The sequence below is a fragment of the Scleropages formosus genome, chromosome 1, assembly GCF_900964775.1.
Source record: "Scleropages formosus chromosome 1, fSclFor1.1, whole genome shotgun sequence".
NCBI lineage: Eukaryota > Metazoa > Chordata > Actinopteri > Osteoglossiformes > Osteoglossidae > Scleropages > Scleropages formosus.
In genome coordinates this window covers 42,491,787-42,514,784 of record NC_041806.1, presented here as the reverse complement: position 1 = coordinate 42,514,784, position 22,998 = coordinate 42,491,787, and the positions used below count along the sequence as shown (strand labels likewise).

The 22,998-nt window shown below is 40.1% G+C and overlaps 1 protein-coding gene across 3 annotated transcripts in view; it reads left to right on the top strand.

The window, feature by feature from the left end:
- epha7 (eph receptor A7) overlaps nt 1-22,998 on the top strand; it is a 58,265-nt gene that overhangs the window by 14,033 nt on the left and 21,234 nt on the right. For all 3 annotated transcript variants that reach the window (XM_018743786.1, XM_018743785.1, XM_018743784.1), the window contains exons 4-5: nt 4,983-5,138; nt 10,288-10,623. In XM_018743786.1, coding sequence (XP_018599302.1) covers nt 4,983-5,138; nt 10,288-10,623 — 492 coding nt within the window. The remainder of the gene's footprint in view (nt 1-4,982; nt 5,139-10,287; nt 10,624-22,998) is intronic.

The following is a 22,998-nucleotide window of genomic DNA, read 5'->3' as shown; positions in this document are numbered from 1 at the left end:
CACCATGCATTCTTTCCACATCCATCCCAGTAAGCAGGCGGATTTAACACATAATCAGACTTGGTTGAGTTGTGGGTGGAGATTGGCTGAGGCAGGGGAGGAGACAGTCCCGATAGGGGACATCACCAGTGTCCAGGACAACAGCTCATGGGAGTCCTGTCTGCTGTCTGGAACGGGTGGCACCTGCCCCCTCCTCCTGGGTGCAGAATTATCCCAGGCGCCGCATGCCACCTCTCAAAGCCACCTTGCGCCGTCATACAAAAGTTAGAACCTCGATATTACTCTTCATCCCTGTGGAGCTGGAGTTGTTGCCGCTGCCCTTGATGGCGGAGAAAGATAACTGCCTGATTTAATTTGTGGGTTAAAGGGAGGGGTTGGTTTCCAGATTTCACATGTTGAAAAAAAGATGGTTGTTGCTTATTAGTAATTATAAGGCTGGTGGCAAGATGCACAGTGAATTATAGTCTATCATTCAAAACTCACTTATGGAGACTGTTCCAGGGCAAAGAATTAGCAATAATTATGAACTGGTGTCAGTGTAGGCAGAAGAAGTTCAATATTTCATCCATCTTTTTATTTTTCCTTTTTTTTCCTTTTCTTGCACTTTCTATGGATTGTCATTTAGCTGGAAGAAATTTCAAACGCTTGGGTGTTACTTAATCTGGACAGACAAAAAGGGGTATCATCTGCCAAAAGAGTGTTAAATTTTTGAGTGTGTCACTGTGAGATAGCACACTTGTTTGTTACATTCAACATCTCACATGGGGGACTGTGATTGAGACATTTTCAGTGAAATGCACCATGTCTTATTTCACCCAGAGCTCCAGGGCCCTTCCGGATCTATCAGAGCAGTATATAAAGAAATGCTGACTGCAGAAGTTTTTCAGGCTCTCTGAATGAGAAAGCTTGACCACTGGAAGGCAAATTACAGATGCAGGCTCTGTGTTGTTTGCTAAGGAGCTTGGGAAGATGTCAGATGGTTTTAATTTTTCTTTTTTATTGCTGAACCTCAGCCTTATTTTGAGTGCCTAATTTTCTTATTTTGAAACTGAGTCTTATGTTGTCCAGTGGTAAGCTGTCAATTAAATTTTAAGTGGACACAATCCCTTTTGACACATATGTACACTGTAACTGTTCTTGCAATTAGTAAGCACCATTGATGCACCTTGTGATTACTTTGACATTCACTTTGCACAACTGACATGTGGCTGATTGAAGTAAGGGTAGTGTTATCTGTCACTTTGCATTAATTTCCAGTAATTTCCAAACGTTAGTGCTCTTGAAAATAAAAAGGAATACATAAACATGACTAATGTATTTGCACCCTGTTGAGAGAGTTCCGTGAATCACACCTTGTGCTTCCAGGGTAGGTTTTGGGGCACTGCGACCCTACGCTGGACGTGAGGCTAAATGTAATGAACGGATAGACATGAGCAACCCAACCCCCCCCCCCCCCCCCCCCGCACACACATATGTCGGAAAACAATCTATTTACTTCTTTTTGTAATAAATTAAATAAAATATTTTCTGTTGTCGACCTTCAATAATGGTTGACATTCATGAAAAACAATGAAAAGGCAGGTAGTCCTGAAGTGATTGTGTCTGCTTACCTGCATTGTCCTTCCCTGTGTGTCACTAGTGTTTTGCTGATCTCTCGGTAGCAACCATTGGTCACGTCAGCCTGCAGTATGCAGTGGTTGCTGTGTTATACAAACACTGGCCAGGCAGGCTTGGCCCCTGATTCTTTGTATGTTACTGGGACTGCTGTTGTTTATTTCTTGTTCCAGTTTGGACTATGCCTATAATTGCAGGATCTTCCATTATCACTAGTCAATGTTGTCAGCTCTTTTTACAGTTTCTGTTCCTTTAAGGTTAGCAGTTGCAGTTTTTTTTTTTTTTTCTTTCTCCCTCAAAACCTGGAGTATTCAGTTACTAATGATCTAGGGATATTGTTTGAATTGCAAGAGTGATACTGACCTACATTTCTAAGCAAGTTATTACTTATGCGTCAGAAAACCCACAAACTTTTTATTTCATCTACTCAAGATAACTTTCTCTGCATTACACATAATTTCTTCTTGTTCAGTTTTTTTTCGTGTGTAGTAGTGATGGATAAAGTGCCACATAAAATTCATTCCACCTGTAAACTGGGACAGCAGGTACCATAATGATTAGTGCTGCTGTCTTTACACAAGGAAGCTGAAGGTTTGAATCCTTCTGCCTGCTGTAGTGCTCTTCATCAAGGTACTTAACTTAAATTGCTTCAGTCAAAATTACCTATCTGTATAAATAGGTAAATAAATGTAGGTATCTGAACATAGTAAGTTGCTTTGTCGAAAAGCATCAGCTAAATGAATAAATGTAATGTGTTTCTGGGAAAAAAAAAAAAAATCTGGCAAACAATCCCAAGCACAAGAAGAGTGCCAGCCAATGGCAGACACACTGCTGGTACGGGAATGTATGGCCCTGGATTGCAGTGTTTACGCATGTCATTCACAGTAACGCTGAAGCAGTGGGAAAAGCAGGCTGGGGTTATAAATGGTTAGGCATGTCTCAAGACTGTTTGATTTGAGGCCCAATTTGCAGCTCCGTTAGCCTCTCCGGATTGTACAAACATTTTGGAGGGAAACCGAAGCCATTCAGACACATTGATAAACAAAGTCCGATCACCAAAAAAGTGTAAAATAAACATCTATAGCAGGGAAATTTTAATGTCAGTTACTGTTTACTTTCACAATGCCTATTACATTTCAAAAACTCTGATAGCACTAATCTGGGATTGGTAACTTTACAGCTGTGTGGTGACAGCGGTCAGTTTTTGTCAGTTTGTATACCCGCTAGTGCTGTGAATGGTGCTGTGGGCCCATCGAGACAAGATAAAGGAAGGCAAACAGACAAGGGTACTTGCCGGAACGTCTAAACTGCCGTGTTGCTGAAAGCATTTGAACAAAACATGCCGTGTGCCTGTTGTATCGTTGGAAACAATGGCGTTATGACAAGGGCTGTTTGACTACTGACACAATTTGTAACAACGTGAGACAATAACATTTACTTAATCTCATAATATAACAGCACTTGATTGTGTTGGATGTGTTGTCTCAATCCTAAATTATGTTGAAAAGTTAATTGAAACTTTGTTAGCTAAATGGAGCTTTGTTTTTAGTAGGCAGTATACTACATACCTTGAGGCGTTCTGTGAAAACAAGGCATTTCAATACCATTTCCAATTACAGGATTTTAAACTAAATTTTATACAATCCTGGATACAGTCTCCTTTTACTGAAAAAGTTCCTATACCACAAGGCGAAAACTTTGTGCTAAATGCAGTGTGACAGAGCTTTTCTGTAGACGAAACTTGTACATCTACATGATTATGGCATACAGGTGTTAAAATGTTTAAATCCAGCTCTTACTGAGCCCTGTGTTTTGTGCATTTGGGCATTTCCCTCAGAAAATATATTTTAGTTTCCACTCATCCACAGCCTTTTAAAACTGGGATATTCAAGTTCAACTTAAAGTTTGTTTGTCACATACACAACCATACTTAGTACAACATGCAGTGAAATGCCTTTCCGACTTTCTGTAATACAGACTGACAGAAGAGATAATATAAATAAGGCAATACAAATAAAGTAGAAATTAGAAACATACTGCAGAAGTATGAAGAATATATAATGATTAAAATAAGATATAATAAATAATAAAATAAATAAAGAGAAAAATATAGTGGTAAGTAAATAAATACACACACACACACACACACATTGTCTGAAACTGCTTGTCCCAAGTGGGGTCACGGCGAGCTGGAGCCTAACCCGGCAACACAGGGTGCAAGGCTGGAGGGGGAGGGGACACACCCTGGACAGGACGCCAGTCCATCACAAAGCACCCCAAGGGGGGCTTGAACCCCAGACCCACCAGAGAGCAGACACAGGCCAAACCGCACCCCCTAATAAATAAATAAATAATTAAAAAAAATAAATAAAAAACATAGTGGTTTGAAAATGTGGAATAACAGAAATATAATAAAGATGTATTAGAAATATACAACAAAATACTGATATGGAGTCCAGTGTTAAAGGTTAAATAAAAAAGTGAAAAGTATGCAGTGTTGTGCTGAAAAAAATCTGTAATATTCAGCTATGTGTATATTTTGAAGAATTATAAGAATTAGAAAATAGTGATTATAATGTTCTCTAATATGAATTTATTCAAATTTATTTGTTTATTTCAAAATACCATCACAGGCAATTTAGAGATTTAAATTATTATAAAGCCACATAGCAAGAACACTGCCCTACTTAAATACTGTTTTTTATTTGCTTCTTTCCTTTACTGTGTTTTCTGCAGAACATTTAATTCCTTCCAATACACTTTGCCTACTTCCAGTGTCTAAATATCATCTTTCACACTTCTTCACAAGAACACTGCAACCATATGGCAAGATAAAATAAGCGTCTAAATTATTTATGAACATGGAGTAGGGATGTGTCGAACACTCCATTCCTGTAGCCACTGGCGATTTAAGAATAATTTATGAATTATCTTTGATCTTTGGCCGACAAGTCAATTTATGTTACTTTTGGCTTTGAAGGTGAAATAGTGAAATGATCAGTTTCTATTACTGTGGCTTTTTCTGTGTGATACCTGAATGCAACAGGCATGTTGAATAAAATACTGTGCCCTTGAATCATGCTGCAGGAATATTCCTGTCCTTTTAGCTTGAATTTGTCCATGATATCATAACCACCCATGATTTTGTGCATGATTGTCCTCTGTGCTGTTGAATGTATTTTTTAAGAGAGCTCATACTAGAATCCACAGCGGAAGGATCTTCAGAGCACCAGCTGTTCGCCATGAATCAAGATGTGAACACAAGGCCAAATGTTCTTCTCTGATATCCTGCAGTGTGGTGGCTTTTTTTTTTTTTTAAAAATACGTGAATTGCTGTGTTTACGCTATCTGCCCCTCTGTCTCTGCAGCCTGTGGACGTGGGTTTTACAAGTCATCCTCTCAGGACCTGCAGTGCTCCCGTTGCCCTGCGCACAGCTTCAATGACAAGGAAGGCTCATGGCGCTGTGACTGTGAAGACGGATACTATCGAGCCCCTTCAGACACACCCTCCACGGCCTGCACACGTAAGCCCCACCACTATCTGAAACATAGGCCAGGAAGAGCACTGAGCTGAATGCTCAGGGTCCCCATTGGCTGCAGTAAAATTACTCATTTCAGAGTAGCTAGGTCTAGACAGGGCATTTCTCCAGCCGGTGTTCAGCCTGTCCACCAAGCACAATTTAACGTCCCTCATCCCAATACGTCTTTATAATTATGGTTGTGGGTTTGCTTTTTGCTCATTGTTGGTAGCTAATGATCAGAAAAGCAATTTGCCATTTCCTGTCTGAAAGATTGCAATTATACTCAGCACCAGCCTGGCTGCCTCTCCTGTCTCCATTTGTCCTGGTAAATATTGCAATTATACGACATGTATTGACGGCTTGTTTACACGGGTAGGCATTCATTTTGGAGAACTGGGATCTCCTTCCTCTGAAGTCTCCCTCACATAGCTTCATTCAGTAGTTCGACTGGCCATTTTCATGCAGTCTCCCCTAGGAACTGGTGACCACTTCTGTTCAGCAATACTGGGGGGTGGCAGTGGGAGTTCAATGAGATTTAATTTAACGAACAGTGTTCCAGGGTGGAAGGGGACTCCATTAACAAGGGATCAGGAAAATGAGTCCCTTTCCGACATGCTGATTTATACTTTGCACATTAGTTGAAAATTGAATTGAATTTGATATTCCTTTTCTAAATCTTAATTCTGCAAGCTGATCATCAGCAGAACACACTATTAGCAATTTGACTTAATTGCTGGTGTTAGCCTGCCGACCCCCAAACCAGGAAACTGAGTGAAAGCAAAGTCCATACCTCCCACTGTAACCACTGAGATGACTTTATGAATTACAGATCCGTTACATTTCATGGTTCTGTGTACTTTACATTCTCCAGGGACAAAAACTTTATGCTACAGAACAATAGACATAAGAAAAATCTTCATAGCTACATAGATTTTGCTTTTGATTATAGAAATGTATATCAATGTATAATTTCAGTCTTTCCAAACACTTTGAAAAAAATAAGAATTTTTATTGTGATATATGTGTGTATACTGTATGTATATTTATATGTGTGTGTATATATACAGTATATATATATCATAAGGTTTATGAAAGAGAAACTGTAAATGTGATATAGTACATGATGATATGTCACCATTCCTGACTGTTCTCTGCACATGTACAAGTGTGCTTTAACTCAGTTATTTCTGGATTAAGTTATTTTGGATACATAAATTGACAAGGGAGAGATTTACTAGCTGGGATTTGGAGAGCCATTAAATTGAATGGTAATTGGATGTGAATTTACATTCTTTGAATAAACAGTCTGACTGGCAGGTTTTTAAATGAGCATTTGGACATAATCTTAAGCTGAAGACAAACAGTGAGACAGATCTCTTCAGAATGTGGATTACAAACGTTTTACAATTATAAAAAAACATACTGCAGATGTTACGTAAATTATTTCAGTGAACTATCAGTCACACTCTTAATCCCTGACTAACAATAAGTATTAAAACATATTTGACAAAATACAGCATTTGGTATTGCATATCTTGGTATATACATTCAATAATCCTCTTGGTACGCAAGCCATTCACTTCATTCAGATATGAACTGATGCGATAATGAGATATACAGGGAAGGCGCTGCTGAGGATGTTTCTTGGAGCACAGAGGAGGGACATGAGATGTTGACAGGTCCTGCGGTCTCCCATCAATCAGGCGACAGCTGTGAGCAATGCTGGCACTAGTGAGGTCTGAAAAGGGCAGTTCTGAGCAGCCCCCACATGCCTCCCCCTTACGCATACATACAGTGTCCCTTCCTCCCATGCATGCACCACCTCGCCAGGCTGACATCTCTCAGAGCTTCTATCCTGCCAGCAGTTGCTAGGGGACGAGGCGGCGCCTGTAGTACAGAGAATTGTGAGGGCCTCACGTCCGCCTGTCATGTGCAGTCTCCACTCGTCTGGCATTTCCCACTCATCGCTGGGAATGTGCCAGCAGCCCCAGTGTCGAGCAGAGGGTCATAGGTCAGGACGCATGTTTGCCCATTAAGAATTAGTGCTTGGGTGATGCAATTGCCAGGCTTTGGTATACTCCAACCCCTTCTCATTAGGAAGCAACAATCCACCAATTAGTGGCCAGGCCCTAAATAGGCAATGTTATGCCTAGGCTAGTCAGGAGAGGCTTTATAAGCTACTAAAGCACGGATTCCCTTGTCTGATGCACCACCATGTGAACGTCTTTTAAAAGTCTTGTGAAGAGTACCTCAAGCTAAGGAGGAGAACTTTATTTAACTACATTTGACTGCTGAAACAACGAGGCATCAGAACTGTTTTTCAGAGGTTAAGCAATAAATTAGTGAAATTTAGCAAAGGCTTCTCTCATCTTGTTCCGTTTCACTGACGTGTCCTTTAAAACAGTGTGAGCAAGCCATGAAGTATTATTTCAAAGGCCAAGTTGAAATGAGGAGACATTTCCATGGCAGCAGCGCTTGAAAATGAGCAGCAGGGCCGGAGTCTGTTAGAGGGGCATGCGGTGCGTTGTGCGAATTTGTCATCAGAGGTGCTTATTCATCGGCCAAAATCACAGGTTCACTCAGACGAAAGGGATGGTAGGAGCGAGTGTTATTATGGCGTTCATGTAGTCTGACAGAACAAGCAGATAACACGCCGTTTGGAGGACAATGTAGCCACGCTTTTTTTTTAAACATGCGATTGAGACGTCCCAATCTGCGAGGGCTATAGAGGCAAATCCGTGAAATGAAACTTCAGTCGGAGGCAGGGGGGAGAAGGAAGAACCATGAGGAGATAAGACAGACAGGGCTGCGAGCCCTTGAGCTCAGAGGATCAGTGGAAAGACAGCAGAAGATCAGGACGTGTCACTCCTCTAAGTCTCAGGTAACGCAGGGAGAGAATGATGTAGTCTCGGTGAACCAAGGCAGCATGTGAATAGCTGGGCAGGGACAGGAAGTGTTTTGTTCACAGCAGGAAGTTGTACATTGGGAAAAAGTGGACCTGATTTAGACAGCTTTAACTGCAGTATCAAACTGTAAAATTAAAAAAAACCCTTTGTTTTCTTAAGCAGTTTTGTAATGATGCATACACTTTGTAACGCAGCCACTGGATGTGTATGAAGAATTTCTGGTTTTAACAAAATTTTGAAATTTACATATGAAAGTTTTTTGACTGTTATTAATTAGTTTAGCTGACACTTTCAGCCAAGGAAACTTACAATATAACCTTTGTAAACTAACTTACTTGCAACAATTTATCTTTTAACACAGCTAGATAATTTTAATTATATCAGTTTAAGTACCTCACTCAAAGGTATTGGAGCAGTAATTCTAACCTGGGTCCTTTGATCGCAAGGCAACAATTACTACACCATACACTGCCCCTTGTTCAATATAATTGCATTTATTTTGGCTAATAATGTTTCCTTGTGCAATGTCAATGTAACAAAGCAAATTCTTATTTTAAATTAAATGTGTGAGATGAAAATGTTTTGGTTAAAAAGGATTGGTTGAAGTTTGGGGAGAAGCACACACAAGTTGCTTAAAGGGACTTCTGTAGTCTTTTACTTCCATGCTGTTGTCAAGCTAACTTGTATGAAGTTTACAGTTTCCATAAATTCATACATAGTTCTAGTTTGTTTACATTTGTAACTTGATTTCAGTTCAGTACAGGACATGGTTCCCCTCATGTTGTTTCAATACTTTCCATTAGCCTGGGGAGCACACTGATTCCTGTTCGTTTACAACCAAATGTGATTTTGGGATGAATTATTAAAAAAAAATAAATAAATAAAATAAATAAATATGGCTGTGGAAATAAAGAGCAGATAAAGTGCAGGAAGGTAAGCCAGTGCAACATGTCCATCCTGAAGAGGATTAAGGGTGGGATCAGCAGCAGGAGGAGGGGAGGGGACTCATGCGCTCTGCCAGCCCCTCCACACTTGCCGCAGGTGGTACTTTCATCTCAGGAGCTATCACAGTGAGCATGATGATGAACAAACTCACCAATACTTACTCAAATCCCCCATGATGCACAGCTGTCCAAGAATATGTATAACTTGCGTTTAAAGTATGCATTGCTGTCTAGTTTCTGGTAAAAAAAATAAGAATGGAACTCTGTGTTGTGTAATGCTTGAAACCAAATCAGATGGTTAAATAATGCATTGTATTAAAAAAAAAAAAAAAAAAAAAAACTAAACATCTGGCTCATAAAAATATAATTTAATCGAGGGAGAAATCTAACTGTCAGACAAGGCCTGAGGTTTGTATTATTTAAATACGAATGCTATTTATAAATCATGGCTTTATAAGCTTAGCTCCTTCTTTTGGAAATACACCACCATTTAGAAGGCTTCACTTTTCCCTGGTCCTTCTTTCATGAACTTGTGTTAAATGAGATTTTCTCACACCACACATGGCATTCTGTTTCAAGCAGTGGGGGCAATAACTTGGGCTTAATCTGTCCCATAAATTGTTAGGTGAGGCCAGCATTCAGCTTGCCTGTTGCTCAAAAACATGAACTTCAAACCACCTGTCTCAATGATTTGTTGTAATGGCACAGTTCTTTTAACTTGGGTCCTTATAACTGTTTTTGAATGTGAGAACGTTAAATAACAGAGAGGAATAGAGCTTCCATTGCACTTTCGTTCGCATAGCCACATTTTAGTCTCTTCCGAAAATGTGAAATGGAGCAGAATATCTCATATGTTTTAGCTGATTTACACTTTAATACCTTCATTTAAAATGTTTTTTCCTTCTCAGTTGATTCTTTCTTTTGCATGCTGAATGAAGAGGGTTACAGTATTGCCAAGGACAAAGGGATGATATGCACATTAAAATAATACAATTAATAACAATGCAACTTATTATTGTCATTATTATTGTTATTATTATTATTATTTCTAAAGCGATTTGTAGTGTTACAGTGCTATGTACATTTATGTGCCCATTTATACAGCTATTTAATTTTTACTAGAGCAACTTAATGTAAGTATTTAGCTTGTGTTTACTGCTGGAGGAAATTGGATTTGAACCTGTGCCCTTTGAGTGTAACGAGGCTCTAACTAATCTGACACATGCTGTTCCTCATGGTTGATGTTTGCACTAGTGATGTAGATTTCACTTGTGGAACCCTGACCTGGTATCTTTTTCATAGGACCCCCCTCAGCGCCACAGAACCTGGTGTACAACATCAATCAGACGACAGTCACCCTGGAGTGGAACCCTCCGGCCGACACAGGTGGCCGCAATGATGTCACCTATCGGGTTGTGTGCCGGCGTTGCAGCTGGGATCCTGAGGAGTGTGTGCAATGCGGTAGCAATGTGGCCTACTCACCACAGCAGAGCGGACTGGTGGACACCTATGTTACCATCACCGACCTTCTGGCTCATGCCAACTACACTTTTGAGGTGGAGGCTGTGAATGGCGTCTCTGACCTGAGCCGCACGCAGCGTCTTTTTGCAGCTGTCAGCATCGCCACTGGCCAAGCAGGTAAGACATTGCTGCAGAATTGGTTGTGTGTGGTGCAGAGACAAAATATTGAAACTACCCTGCAGTCCAGGACAGCTTGAACCATATTCATCATGGGAATGATGTCTGTTCTTTAGTTTTTAAAGTTGACTAACTGACTTCGGATTGCCAGTGTATCTATCATGTTCTCGCATGCAGGAACAGCGTCATATGATCGAGTGGCATGAGAGCTGTCGTTTCTGCCTGTACCATATTTTGGCGCTCGACACCATCTGTCAGTTTAGCCAACAAATCCTGACAGATGACCTACATACTGCTAACACATGCCCTGCTCTTTACTACACATATTTATTATACATGTTTAGTTTTCTTTAAGCTCATTAAGATATATGTATAATAATAGGTGGGATGTCTTATCATGCTGCAATGCTTCCAGCACAATATTTAAATGAACAGTTAAATAAGAGAAATTTTCCAAGAAAAACAACATGCAATATGTGCTACAATTTACTAGTGTGCATTTTACTTTCCTGCAATTAAATGCACGCTGGTGATTATGGATGTGTTATGTTTATAGTAGCACAGATTGTTAAACCTTCCTGCCAGTGGAACTGTAAGAAGCATAAGAAGCAATGTTGCATGGTCTCTGGAGAATCCACCGTAATTAAAATGCTGTCTCTGGCAGCAAACGCCAGTGAATGCACACTGGACCTTTAACTTTTTAATTATTTCTATGGATCCACCAAACAAGATTTTTCTTTTATGCTCAAGCGTGCGTGACACACAGTTCTCATATTAGAGAGCACTTATTGTAGTCATTAACATAGCATCACCTTCGCGGGTGCTCATTGTGCCTTGTAGATAGGCTAGGGGTACGACGGCAGGCTCGTATTAGTGCTGTCACGACCAAAGCGCCAGCCGTTCTCACTGAGCTATTCTCCTGCTGTCTCCGATTGTGCTTGCTGGAGCGCAGCCAAGTACTTTTAATCTAGGTACAAATATCTGTGTATGGCTGAAGCAAAAACCGTGTTTACACGATCCAAAGAGAAACATGTAACAATAAAGCAAAGTGAAATTCTGGTTGGTCTGTAGGTGTAGCAGACAGGGGCAAGGACAGCTAACAGTAAGTAAACTGCTCTTGTTTGGCTTTGAAATACACTGTGCATTTGCACAAATAGGGATCTCCCCAGAGGTTTTCTTGTAAAATTCCATGTGTTGTGCGTAGGCAGCATGGGTTTGAGTCACTCCTGTACCACACTAGCCATGTGGTAAAGAGGCTCAGGGAACTCAGAACTGGACCATTTCCCTTGGGTGGGCATGTTGTTTGTGGTGTCCCCCTCATTACTCAGAACTATAGGCTAGAAATGAGAAATGGAGAGCATTCCATTGTCAGAAGAAGCCTTCAACCCACAAAGTGAAAGTAGTGGGTGGCTGAACAGGGACAGCTGGTAGGGTAGTGGTTTGAGCTGCTCCTGTCTTTTGACCCAAAGGTCACAGGTTCGAATCTTATTGCCAGCTGTAGTACCCTTGATCATACTTACCCTCAGTTGTTCCAGTGAATTACCCAATTGTATAAATGCATAAATAATTGTAAGTAGCTTAACACTTTGTAAGTCCCTTTAAAGAAAAGTGTCAGCTAAGTTAATAAGTGTAACTGAATACAAAATACAGTGGGATGCCGATAGGAAATGTGTGTTCACCCCTTCATTTGCAATGGGTATCATGCTTTGAAGCAGAGATAATTAGGTAATTGATCACATCTGGTTAAAATGAGGAAAATCACAGAATTTACATATAATTGACAGCATTTTTTTTTAATTTTAAAATGTAAAATTTTTTAAATATTTAGTTTTTCTATATTTTTTGTCTCCAAGTTCTGTATACAGTAATTTACATGCTTTTATAAGGAAGATAAAGTTTGATTCTTTGATGAGGTTAACCAGCAAGCCAGTGGATAGCTGAAAAATATTGTTTCTTTGTTGTTTTTAAAATAAGTTTTTGTCATTAAGTCAGAGTCAACTCTTAGTGATCATTCACATGGCTTCCAAAATCAGTAAGGGTAGGGAAGTAATTAAGCTTTGCATTCTTTAGCACACGTCTTTGGACTGTGAGAGGAAACATTTGCAAACTCTGGGATAGCATACGACCTCCGGACAGACTGAAGGGATTGAATCCTAGACCCGAAACCACAGCCGCAGTGTTTCCCACTGCATCACTATACTGCTTCTTTTTATTATGCATTAAAACAAAGAGCCAAACAATGAAACAATGTTTTAAGGTACACGTAAGTCTCGCTAGAATTATTTCATAGATTGACGGGAAAACAGATTGACGGGAAAACAGATCCGCTGATTGCTGCCAACCATCAGAATGGATGTGTGACAAACCAAAGGGGATGATGTGTGTCGGGTGACAGGTTTTGCGACAGAGATGTGCACAGGAATGTGCTGTGGGTAGCCTTGGCAGGGACACAAGGTCGTAGGAAGGAGACCCGTGAAAAACAATTAGCGCAGCCTCAGCGCGAGCCTTTCATCATTATGCACAGCATGTCGACAGCTAACAATTACAGTACCCACCAGCTAGCTTTTCTGTTTTTGTCCAGGTGCCGTTGAGCAATATGTGGTGTTAATTGATCAAAAAAATTAGTTTGCTGATACAACATGAAGGATGTGTATTATATTTTAACAGGTATATCTTAAATTGGTTGTTTGCATAATAGATGATGTTCCTTGCTGTGTCTGTGGTGATGCCCCTTTTAGCTATGCACACTAGTGAGCTACGTAGGCTTATACTTTGTGGGGAAAATAGGTTTAAACCCATATCCCTCAGTTCCCAGGTCCTGGACCTTTGAAGGTGTAATTTTCCCATGGCTGGAGGTGGACGCCTGAGTGGCGTGTAATTGGAACGAGGAGCATTCTGAAACAGTGACCACTTCCTGGCCACGCAGCAGCCCACTTGTTAGAGAGACTATATCATTAAACTTCTACACCTCATCATCCAGAATTCATTAACCTTTACTGGGTTGGCGGAAGAATCGTATCACTGAAAAGTGTTAAAGGGTGCAGAGACCTCTCTCTACATCTTCCACCCACCCCACCATGGCTGTGTAATCACCCTTGTCTGCCGGCACACAAAGGTGTTAGCCTGAATGCAGATGGAATCCTGGTCCAATGAGGATTCCACGCATCCCCTAATTACACCAAAGAAACTGTCTGTGGCGACACATCCTCTGTCGGAGGTGTCGAGTGCTTATTGTTCACGGAAACCTAATTACATTTCAGTTTTGTCTTTGCAAGCTTTAATAGCTACCGTTTTCATTTCTCACCACAAGATATGTAAATATGTCATCTTAATACTCCTAGTAGTTCAGAGGATTTGCACGGAAGTTTTTCTGTGCACCTATCAATCAACACTTTGACATTGCTCAATAGATATGCGGAACACCTTGTGAATAATCCAGTTTTTTTTTGCCACCTTCCATACAACCTGATTGTGTGCAACACCGTCCTTTGAGAATCTCAGATTTAAAAAAAAATAAACAAACAAAAAAACAGTAAGAAAATTGTTGTGGAGACAGTATAAAAAAGGATTGGAATCAGTTCAGGCAATGGTAGCAGGACCTGTGTGAGGAAAAAAATACTCACAAAAACAATGTGTGTGCACAAACAGCAAGAGGGGTGAGCAATATAATAAAGGAAGAAAACAAGAAACCATGAAAATTGATTTTAATGCAGACGTCAGCTAGAATCTAGTGTATAGTTCATATACGTCCAGAGGCAGTCAGTGTTGCAAAGCGGGGTAGTGTTTTGCAATAAAAACCTGTGGTTTGCATTATGAATCTATTCCACAATATCTGAAACAGTGCTGTCCAGAGGGGCGTTACTAACTCAAATTTAACATTATTAAAGTTGCACAAACAAGGATAAAAAGTGGAATGTTAACATTTTCAGTTACTGTTTTTATTATATTATATTGGTCATTATTAGAAAAAAACTTAATTCACTTCTTTGAGTTTTGTTCTTGCTGTTCCTTAATGTTTTGTAAATGTGGGAATATAATAGAGGTTGCAGTGTGATTTTGTGGTGGGTAAGGAGCTTCTAAGGACTGGTTAGTTTTAATGACAGGATTCATGCATTTATTCACCAACAAGGAAGCAAAACTTTCTTTTTGTATGTCACTGTGTGCAACCACTTATTTCTCTACTGTTAAGGAGAGGAGAACAGCGAGCAACATAAGCCACCCGAAATGTGTAGAAAAAAATGCTCTACCTTTCGCTGTCTTCTCTGAGAGAGAGAAAGAGTAAGAGAGAGCATTGTATTTCGCAATGTTTAAAATTCTCCCCACCTAAATATGTATGAGAAGCCAGTATCATTGAACTGCATCCCCTTTAACAGAACTGCTGTTGTCAAGCTTTTTACACTACACAGTGTCAGTCACTTGGGAGAACCAAAGGATGGTCCTTTGTTTCTTTTTCACTTGTCCTGGAAGAGTAACCACAGTCTGGGTCTGATGGCCCAAGTTGTCACAGGTAGCACTCGATGAACAGAAAATGTTGCTGTGCAAACAGAGCTGTTTGGACACCCATACCCTTCTGTAACTTTAAAATAATTGGGTTTTCAGTGTTTCACACTGGTGTTCCGCTCTGCCATAGTAGTGTTGAAAGTTGAATTGATGTGGAAGATTCCTAACTGACTAGTATAATTTTCTTAAGTGAAACCTATGTTGTATTTCTCTAATTTTGCATAACCTGGGCATACATTGTTTTTCTCGCTCCATGCCTCCCCCTCCCTCTGTGTGTTTTTCTACTCTGCACACAGTAATTTGATGAGCCCTGGGCAGAGCGGTAAGATCCAACAGCTGCAGCAAAGTACTGGTGGTCTCACAAGGCAAAGGCTCGCAGCACTTAACCTGTGGGTTTCTGTGAAAGCCTCCTGATTTGTCTGTCACCCAATCCGTCAGCAATGAATAATTTTCATGGAAGGTGCACTTTAATTACTTTCCCATTTAAATGGCATTATCGTGCCTTATCTAGGTAATTAATCTCCCAAAGTATCCTGTTTCAGCCTTTTATTGCTGGCAGAGGAGCCCCCTAAATTCCCCCCTAGAATCTTCTGCGGTTCACTGAGCAGCACCCCCCTCAGCGGTAACTCTTGTTCCCCTTCTCTTTAAACTCAGCTCTATCATGGACCCTGTGGTTCGCTAGCCATCCAGAGCCCTTTCTGTGGGAACTGTGGACACACCAGACCAAGCCCATATTTTTACCTGGAAGCACTACAAACTCTTTTTAAGTGAGGGAAGAGCACTGTGATTTCTTGGATGTTTATTCTCAGTGATTCTAACTGAAGGTATGGCTTTCCCTCAGCTTCCAGTCTCAGTTTTGGGCACATTTCATTGCGCTTGTTTTCCAAACCCAGATTAAGCCCCGTCGTAGACTTAAAAGGATTTTCAATGGAGAATCCCTACTGACAGTGTAACATAGTCCAAGATTTGGCTTAATCTGTATCAAGAAAAGGTAGTTTATTTGATCACATTCATTTGTTCATTTCAGCTGTTTCTCTCAACATAGGTTTAACATATGTTTTCAAGGGAAACACAGCTTAAGAAACATATAAAAACACATATGTGACGGGAAGTTACTTCCATAGCTGTAATGCTGTGGCTCAGCAGGGAATGTCTCTGGGGTAAAATGTAATGCAGGTTTGTATTCGGTTAATCTTCTAGGCTGCGTCTCTGCTCGGCAGAAACAGAGATGGAGACATGTTTAATTATTTAGACTCCTGTGAGGAGCATGCAAAGTTAGGAGCGCAGTCTTTGCCAGCTGAGTTATTGTTCTTTGTCAGAAAATAGAAGGTGAAATATTCCATGGGAATCTTCCTGCTTTGGAGCACATTTGTCTTAGCATCCTCAACTGTAGAATTTTTTTTAGAAAATGCTTCCTTAAAGAATAAAAAGACAGAATTTCTGTCTTCCTCTGTAGTGAACCGCTTTCTGTCTTGCTGAAGACTTGATGGATGGCACACTAGTGTAAAGCGCAGGTCCTCTTTGGAAAGTGCCATGGAAACTGAAAATGAAACACTATTTTTAAACCACAAATTAACCGTCTTAATGCTAATTTCAAATTCTCTAAACTCATACTAATGAGTTTCTTCTGCATGACAGATACTAATTGAACTGGCTTCTCTGAGGATTTCCAATGAAACATGATAAATAAGGATGTTAGAATTGTACGACAATGAAGGATAGTAAGAATATGTATTTATAACCGAAGTAAAATTTGTAATACGGGGTAAAGTTGAGCCAGTGCCGCAGTGGCAGTATTGTGCTGTTATGCTGAAAAGAATGTGATGATTTGTATTGAACTAAGGGTCATGTTTGTCCTTACAGTTGTGAATAGGATTTGGCGTTAGCACTGCTCTATAGTTGTTCTTGCATATATATATATATATTCAGAGACACCTGAATTTAGACACAGTTGGTACAATTATATGTGCTATAATGCACCCATCGGAGCACCATTCACTTCTTCATTTCTTCAGTGCTTTCTCAAGAAAAAATTTAAATGGAAGAAGTTACATCTGTTCTATACCTGGTTAATGTAAAACAAAATATATATATAGGATGGATATATTTGGCAAAAATTATAGGCTTGATGTTTGTTAATTTTTTCCATATTTACATAAGCCGCTTGTCCTTCGCAGGGTCACAGTGGTCCAAAGCTTATCCCAGAAACATAGGATATGAGGTGGGGTACAACCTGGACAGGACATCAGTACATCAAAGGGCAGTCACACACATTCGCACACTATGGGCAATACGAAATTCATAATTCCCCTGAAACACATGTCTTTAAACTGTGGAAGGAAACTGGAGCACCCCTAAGAATACCGTGGGAACACAGGGAGAGCATGCAGACTCCACACAGACTGAGCCAGATTCATAGTGAATCACATAGTGTTTCTTAATGATAAAGAGAAAAATTAGATCCATGCAGACCACTATGAGAAGGCAGTGTCACCTGTGAGCAATGCAGACTGACAGTTGGTGTGGGGGGGAGCCACTTCTCTCTTTACAGGCGTTGAGTGGACGACGCACCACCCAGAATGCCCCGCTCACTGCCCCACACGCTCTAGCAGTGTTTCATTTCCTGTTTTACAAAAACAGAAGAAAATAGAAAACAGAAAAGACAACTTTAATAAATAGAGAAAATGATATGTATGTCTTATACATATTTAGTAAATGCAAGAAAATATTGCATGAAGTCCCAAGCATTGAGCAGTCACTGGTGAGACACATTTTTCAGTCTTGAATTCCTGATTGCTGATGCTATTTGGAGAGACTCTCCACTCATTCAGAGAAGAGCATGAAAGCAGTGACTGTTTTACCCAGTTTGACAGCTCCAATCAAACCCTCGTTAAGTTCAAAACAGAGTTACGGGCTGTCAGAAACTTGGGGTGTACAGTACTTTCTTAACAACCATTTCTGATGTTATTTTACTCGCAAAGAAAAAACCATTTTATACATTATTGTATTACCAAACACAAAAGAGCAATGTTTTTTACTTACCTAGGCTGAAGTTAAGGTTTCAGAATGAGTTGTAATATTATCAGTGTTATTACTATTTTGATTACAAAGGTGTTCTCTGGGTTTTTCAAGAGCAATAATGTGAATTTTCAAAAAAAAAAACAAAAACCTAAAATATAGGCAAAAGATTGAGAAGCAAGTTTATTCCTTTCATTGTCTCGTCAGCATTCAGCCCCATGCAGTGAGAAGAATTAATTATATGGCAAAGCCCCCCCCCCCCCCCCCATTATTCACGCCATCACATTTGGAAATCATAATGAGTTTGAGTCAGACAATTTTTGCCGCAAAAAGTAGGTTTTGCTCAAAATTGCAGTTGGCACCTCTGAAAAGATTCCTCGTAATTACATGTAACCTTGCGACCCCACCCTCTCACCTCGAAAGCTGTGGACTTAAATCCCTCCTGCAGCCCAGCCCAAACTTGATTTTGTCCTGCACACCTGCTGGTTTTCCTCAGTTGCATGTCTCTCACCTCACTGCCTCCCGTCAGCTGTGTGCTAATACCTTTTTACCAAAGTGGGGAGAATATATGACGGCCATCTGCTATGACTCCTTTAATGATTCGGTATAAAACAACTGTAAAAAGATTATAGCTTCAACGGGGAGAGCTGGAGAATTCACGCCACAGCAGATGGGAGACACATCTGGTCTGAAGGATGTTAGTAAGGGCACGGAGGGATCTGAACAGGAAAACTATCCCCATGCTTTCACATGTGCCAATACTCAAATGAGCCCTTATTTTCACTGTGTTTAATATTAAGTCATTATTATTTTGGTCATCCTAGCCAGTCCGTGACAAAACCCTGGGATGGCAGTTTAATTGCCCTGCTAGGACAGTATTTCTCAGCTATGTGTGGGGAAAAGATTGCAAAAGCTTCCTCCTGGCCTTTAAACCATACACCCCTTGAGATATGCGGGTAGCCTTGATCGAGCTTGGGCCCTGTGCAATGTGCGGCGGCAGTGAATTTAATTGAATTTTTTTGAGCATTTCTCATCATGAAACTTTTTTTACACAAATCAGCTGATACATTGCCAACACGCTTTCATACAGGCCTGCAGCCTGTAAATAATTGAAACACCTGTATCGTGTTCTTTGCAGCAGCCTAGCAACTGCAGAAATGGCCGCTCCTTATGTTGTGTGTAGGATTTTGCACTTCTCATAGTTTTAATTTCTTTGAGGAGTGAAAAAAAATCATGGCTTTGGCTACTGAACACAGTTATAGATTTAATATACACAGGAATCTATACCATGCATTGTCTTCTTATCACACAGTGCAATACAGATTAGATTAGAGATTCCAGACAGTTTAGTCACACTTTTCCTACGTTTCCAATGTGTTTATTCATATAGTTTGCCAAATATCATTTCTGCTGTAAAATTGCACTGTTCAAATAGCAAATTATTCTCTGAAGTAAAAATGAAATTAAAATTAAACTTGGAACTGTTTCTATCCTTAGAGACAGACATAATTGAATTTCTAGATTCCTCTCAAATCTCGCATTTTTCACATCATCACTGTCAAAGAAGGGCTGCCAAAACATTCAGTAGAATTTTGTGCAGTGGGGACTAACTCCCCTTTTTTTCTCATAACTTTCTTCACGGACTTTCAATATTTTGGAAAAAGGGGATGTTTAATTTTTAGAACTGTACGCTTTTATCAAAGAATCACTCACATTTTACAAGCTGAACTACTAATCCATGAGCACAGATCTCCTGTCAGACGGCCTCAGGTGAAACGGTTATCCATTGACGTTGGCGACTATGTATTTTTATCTGCGTATTTCCTTGATACCTTTTATGTAACGTCAGTGGGTCCTTTTGCCTTTTCAGGACACCTGGTATCACTGTTTCTGTGTGTTTACAGTATATCTGTCAGTGAACTGAGTCAAAACCTCCATGCCACTTACATTTTATAAGTCACTTGGACTCACCTATTTGAAAAATGACACAAGAAATTGTTAAAACACTAGAAAAATGAGGCAGAATTAGAGGGTAAAACCTCACAAAAATAGCACAGCCTCAGATATGAGGTAATTTTAAAAACAAGAAGAAAGTGATTAATTAATACATTCCTGTACTCCCACTGAGACCTATTTGTCAAATAATAGCAATTAAATCAGAAGGCCTTGCAGTATCTGTGAAATTATTATGAGTATAATACTAATTATATCAGAAATGTAGAATATTTTGTTTAACAAACCAGTTTGTTTTGTTTGAATGGATCAGAAATACAGGGGGCGCGGTGGCGCAGTGGGTTGGACCATGGTCCTGCTTTCCGGTGGGTCTGGGGTTCAAGTCCCGCTTGGGGTGCCTTGCGACGGACTGGCATCCCATCCTGGGTGTGTCCCCTCCCCCTCTGGCATTACGCCCTGTGTTGTCGGGTAGGCTCCGGTTCCCCGCGACCCCGTATGGGACAAGTGGTTCTGAAAGTGTGTGTGTGATCAGAAATACGGTACTACACACTGAAAATGCGCTCTGATATAACTGAAGCTGGATTTCATTTGGATTGCGTGCAGCATTGACACTTTATCAACATCAGGGTGACTGATGTGCAAAGGACAGATCTCTTCACCTTGGCTTCAAAGTAGTTAATTTTTAAAAGGAAAACATTCCAACTGTCAAAAAATGTGCACCACTACAATCAGCTATATTTATTTAAGTTCATAGTTACTCATTTATTACCTCACTTGACATATGTATCCCATCTACAGTGTTCCTCATCCAGACTTAATGGACTTGCCCAGTAAGATACGTACGCACGCACGCACGCACGCACTGTCTGAATCACTTGTCCCATTCGGGGTCGCAGGGAGCCGGAGCCTAACCCGGCACACAGGGCATAGGGCTGGAGGGGGGGACACACCCAGGACAGGACATCAGTCTTTCGCAAGGCAACCCATGCGGGACTTGAACCCCAGACCCACTGGAGAGCAGGACCCGGTCCAAGCAACTGCACCACCACGCCCCCCCAGCAAAGTAATATACATTATTTTGGAATAAAACGGATATTTTCAAACAAAGACAAATAGCCGTCTTAGCTGGCTTCAATGGTTGGTTGCTTTCACCTGCTTCCTCAGCAGAAACCTGTATGTCCAGCAGTAACTTCATGAGCTGTCATATGGAGAGCTTGTTCTCATCAGTGATGCAATCAGTAAGGCCTTTGTTAGTTTGTTACCCTTTGGTTCTTCGAGGAGAGTCACATGAGTTTAACATTCCATTCATATGCATGAAAATACAACTGCGTCTTTCAGTTAACGCACAGCAAAGTCAGTTTTGGTTTCCTGAGAAAACATAGCTGCAGATGCAAAGGGAAGGAAAAGCCCCGTTTGTCACCAAAGATTCTTTAATTGGGATTGGGGTTGACGGACCAGCTTGGTCACCTGAAAACCACACACTTTTCCCACATCTGCACATGTGCTGCCCTCTTATAATTTATTTATTGCATTTAATGATCATCTTGTTCTCTCCATTACCGTGGCCTCTATGGATGCTGTACTGTATTTCACCACAAACGAAGTAAGGCAGATTCTCTGTTAAGGTTCGGTGAATAATGGCGTAAATGTACTGTACCCATTGATCAGTACATTTTTTATCCCTGTAAAAGTAGATTCGTCTGCAATCCCCGTATTGATGTGTCTGCTCTAGCTAAACATCTGCACCACAAACACTCCCCTGCTGTTGTAGACCGTCTGTCACCAATCTACATTGTGTCACTGTGGAAAAAGAGTAGCAGGTTATGGATATGAATAAAAGGACTGGCTATTCTTTGCTTTGATAGAGGAGGATTAAGGCAGTTCAGTCTAATAAACAAAGAAGAGTCTAGGGCAGCTTTTTTAATTGTGCTGTTTGATTAACGGTGGTTGCGTTAAGCTGGGCATGTTAAGAGACAACACAATTAAATGTGATTCAAGGCACTGACTACTGATTAGTTCCACGTGGAGACTTAAATTTTTATTTGGCCAGGAGCACATTTTTCCCTTGTAATAGATTATTTCACATTGTGCTTTTTCACCCCATTAGGTAAGCTTCCTTTGATACAATACCTGCTTATTATGTAAAAAAATAGCAGGAAAAAGAACCATAGAACTAAGTTTTTATTTCGCCAAACTTTAATTAGTCCCAATTGAATCACCCATCTGACTTTGGATGGTATCACAAGTCTTTCTATTTTACTTCCATTTCAATACTTTTCTTATGCCAAGTTCCTTTTTTCATGATGAAAAACTGAACCAGGAAAACTAAACCAAGTATGGCAGCACATTAGTCCATAGCAGATATAATTTGAACAGTTCATAAACAATGATTTGATACTGTGGTCAAAGACTAGCCTGTTTCTTTTTAGTGATGGACTTTTGAGCCTGAAAACATTTTTTTCTAACCCAGTTTCATTTGGCATATTTGGCTTTGACTCATATGAGTAGATAACATTTACATTTACATTTGCATTTGCATTTATTTATTTAGCAGATGCTTTTCTCCAAAGCAACTTCCAATGAACTCTATGTAGTGTATCTAGATAACTTTTTAAATTTATTTTAATTTATTTATTCATCTATTAAACCTATTGCTTTGTTAGCAAACATTTTAAGCCCAGTGGCTTATCATTCCAGATTCATTTTTAGTTGTTGTTTTTTCCTTTTGTGAAAATATCCGACAGGCATAATTTAGGAAACCATTAATGGCCCTATTACAACAGTTGATAGTCATATTTGTGTTCTCACCTGACAAACTTTGAATTGAGCAAGCTGCCGAATTCCTCTTTGAGAGTAATAATTACCATATGATAATGATGACATTGTAATTTGTAGTAACAGATT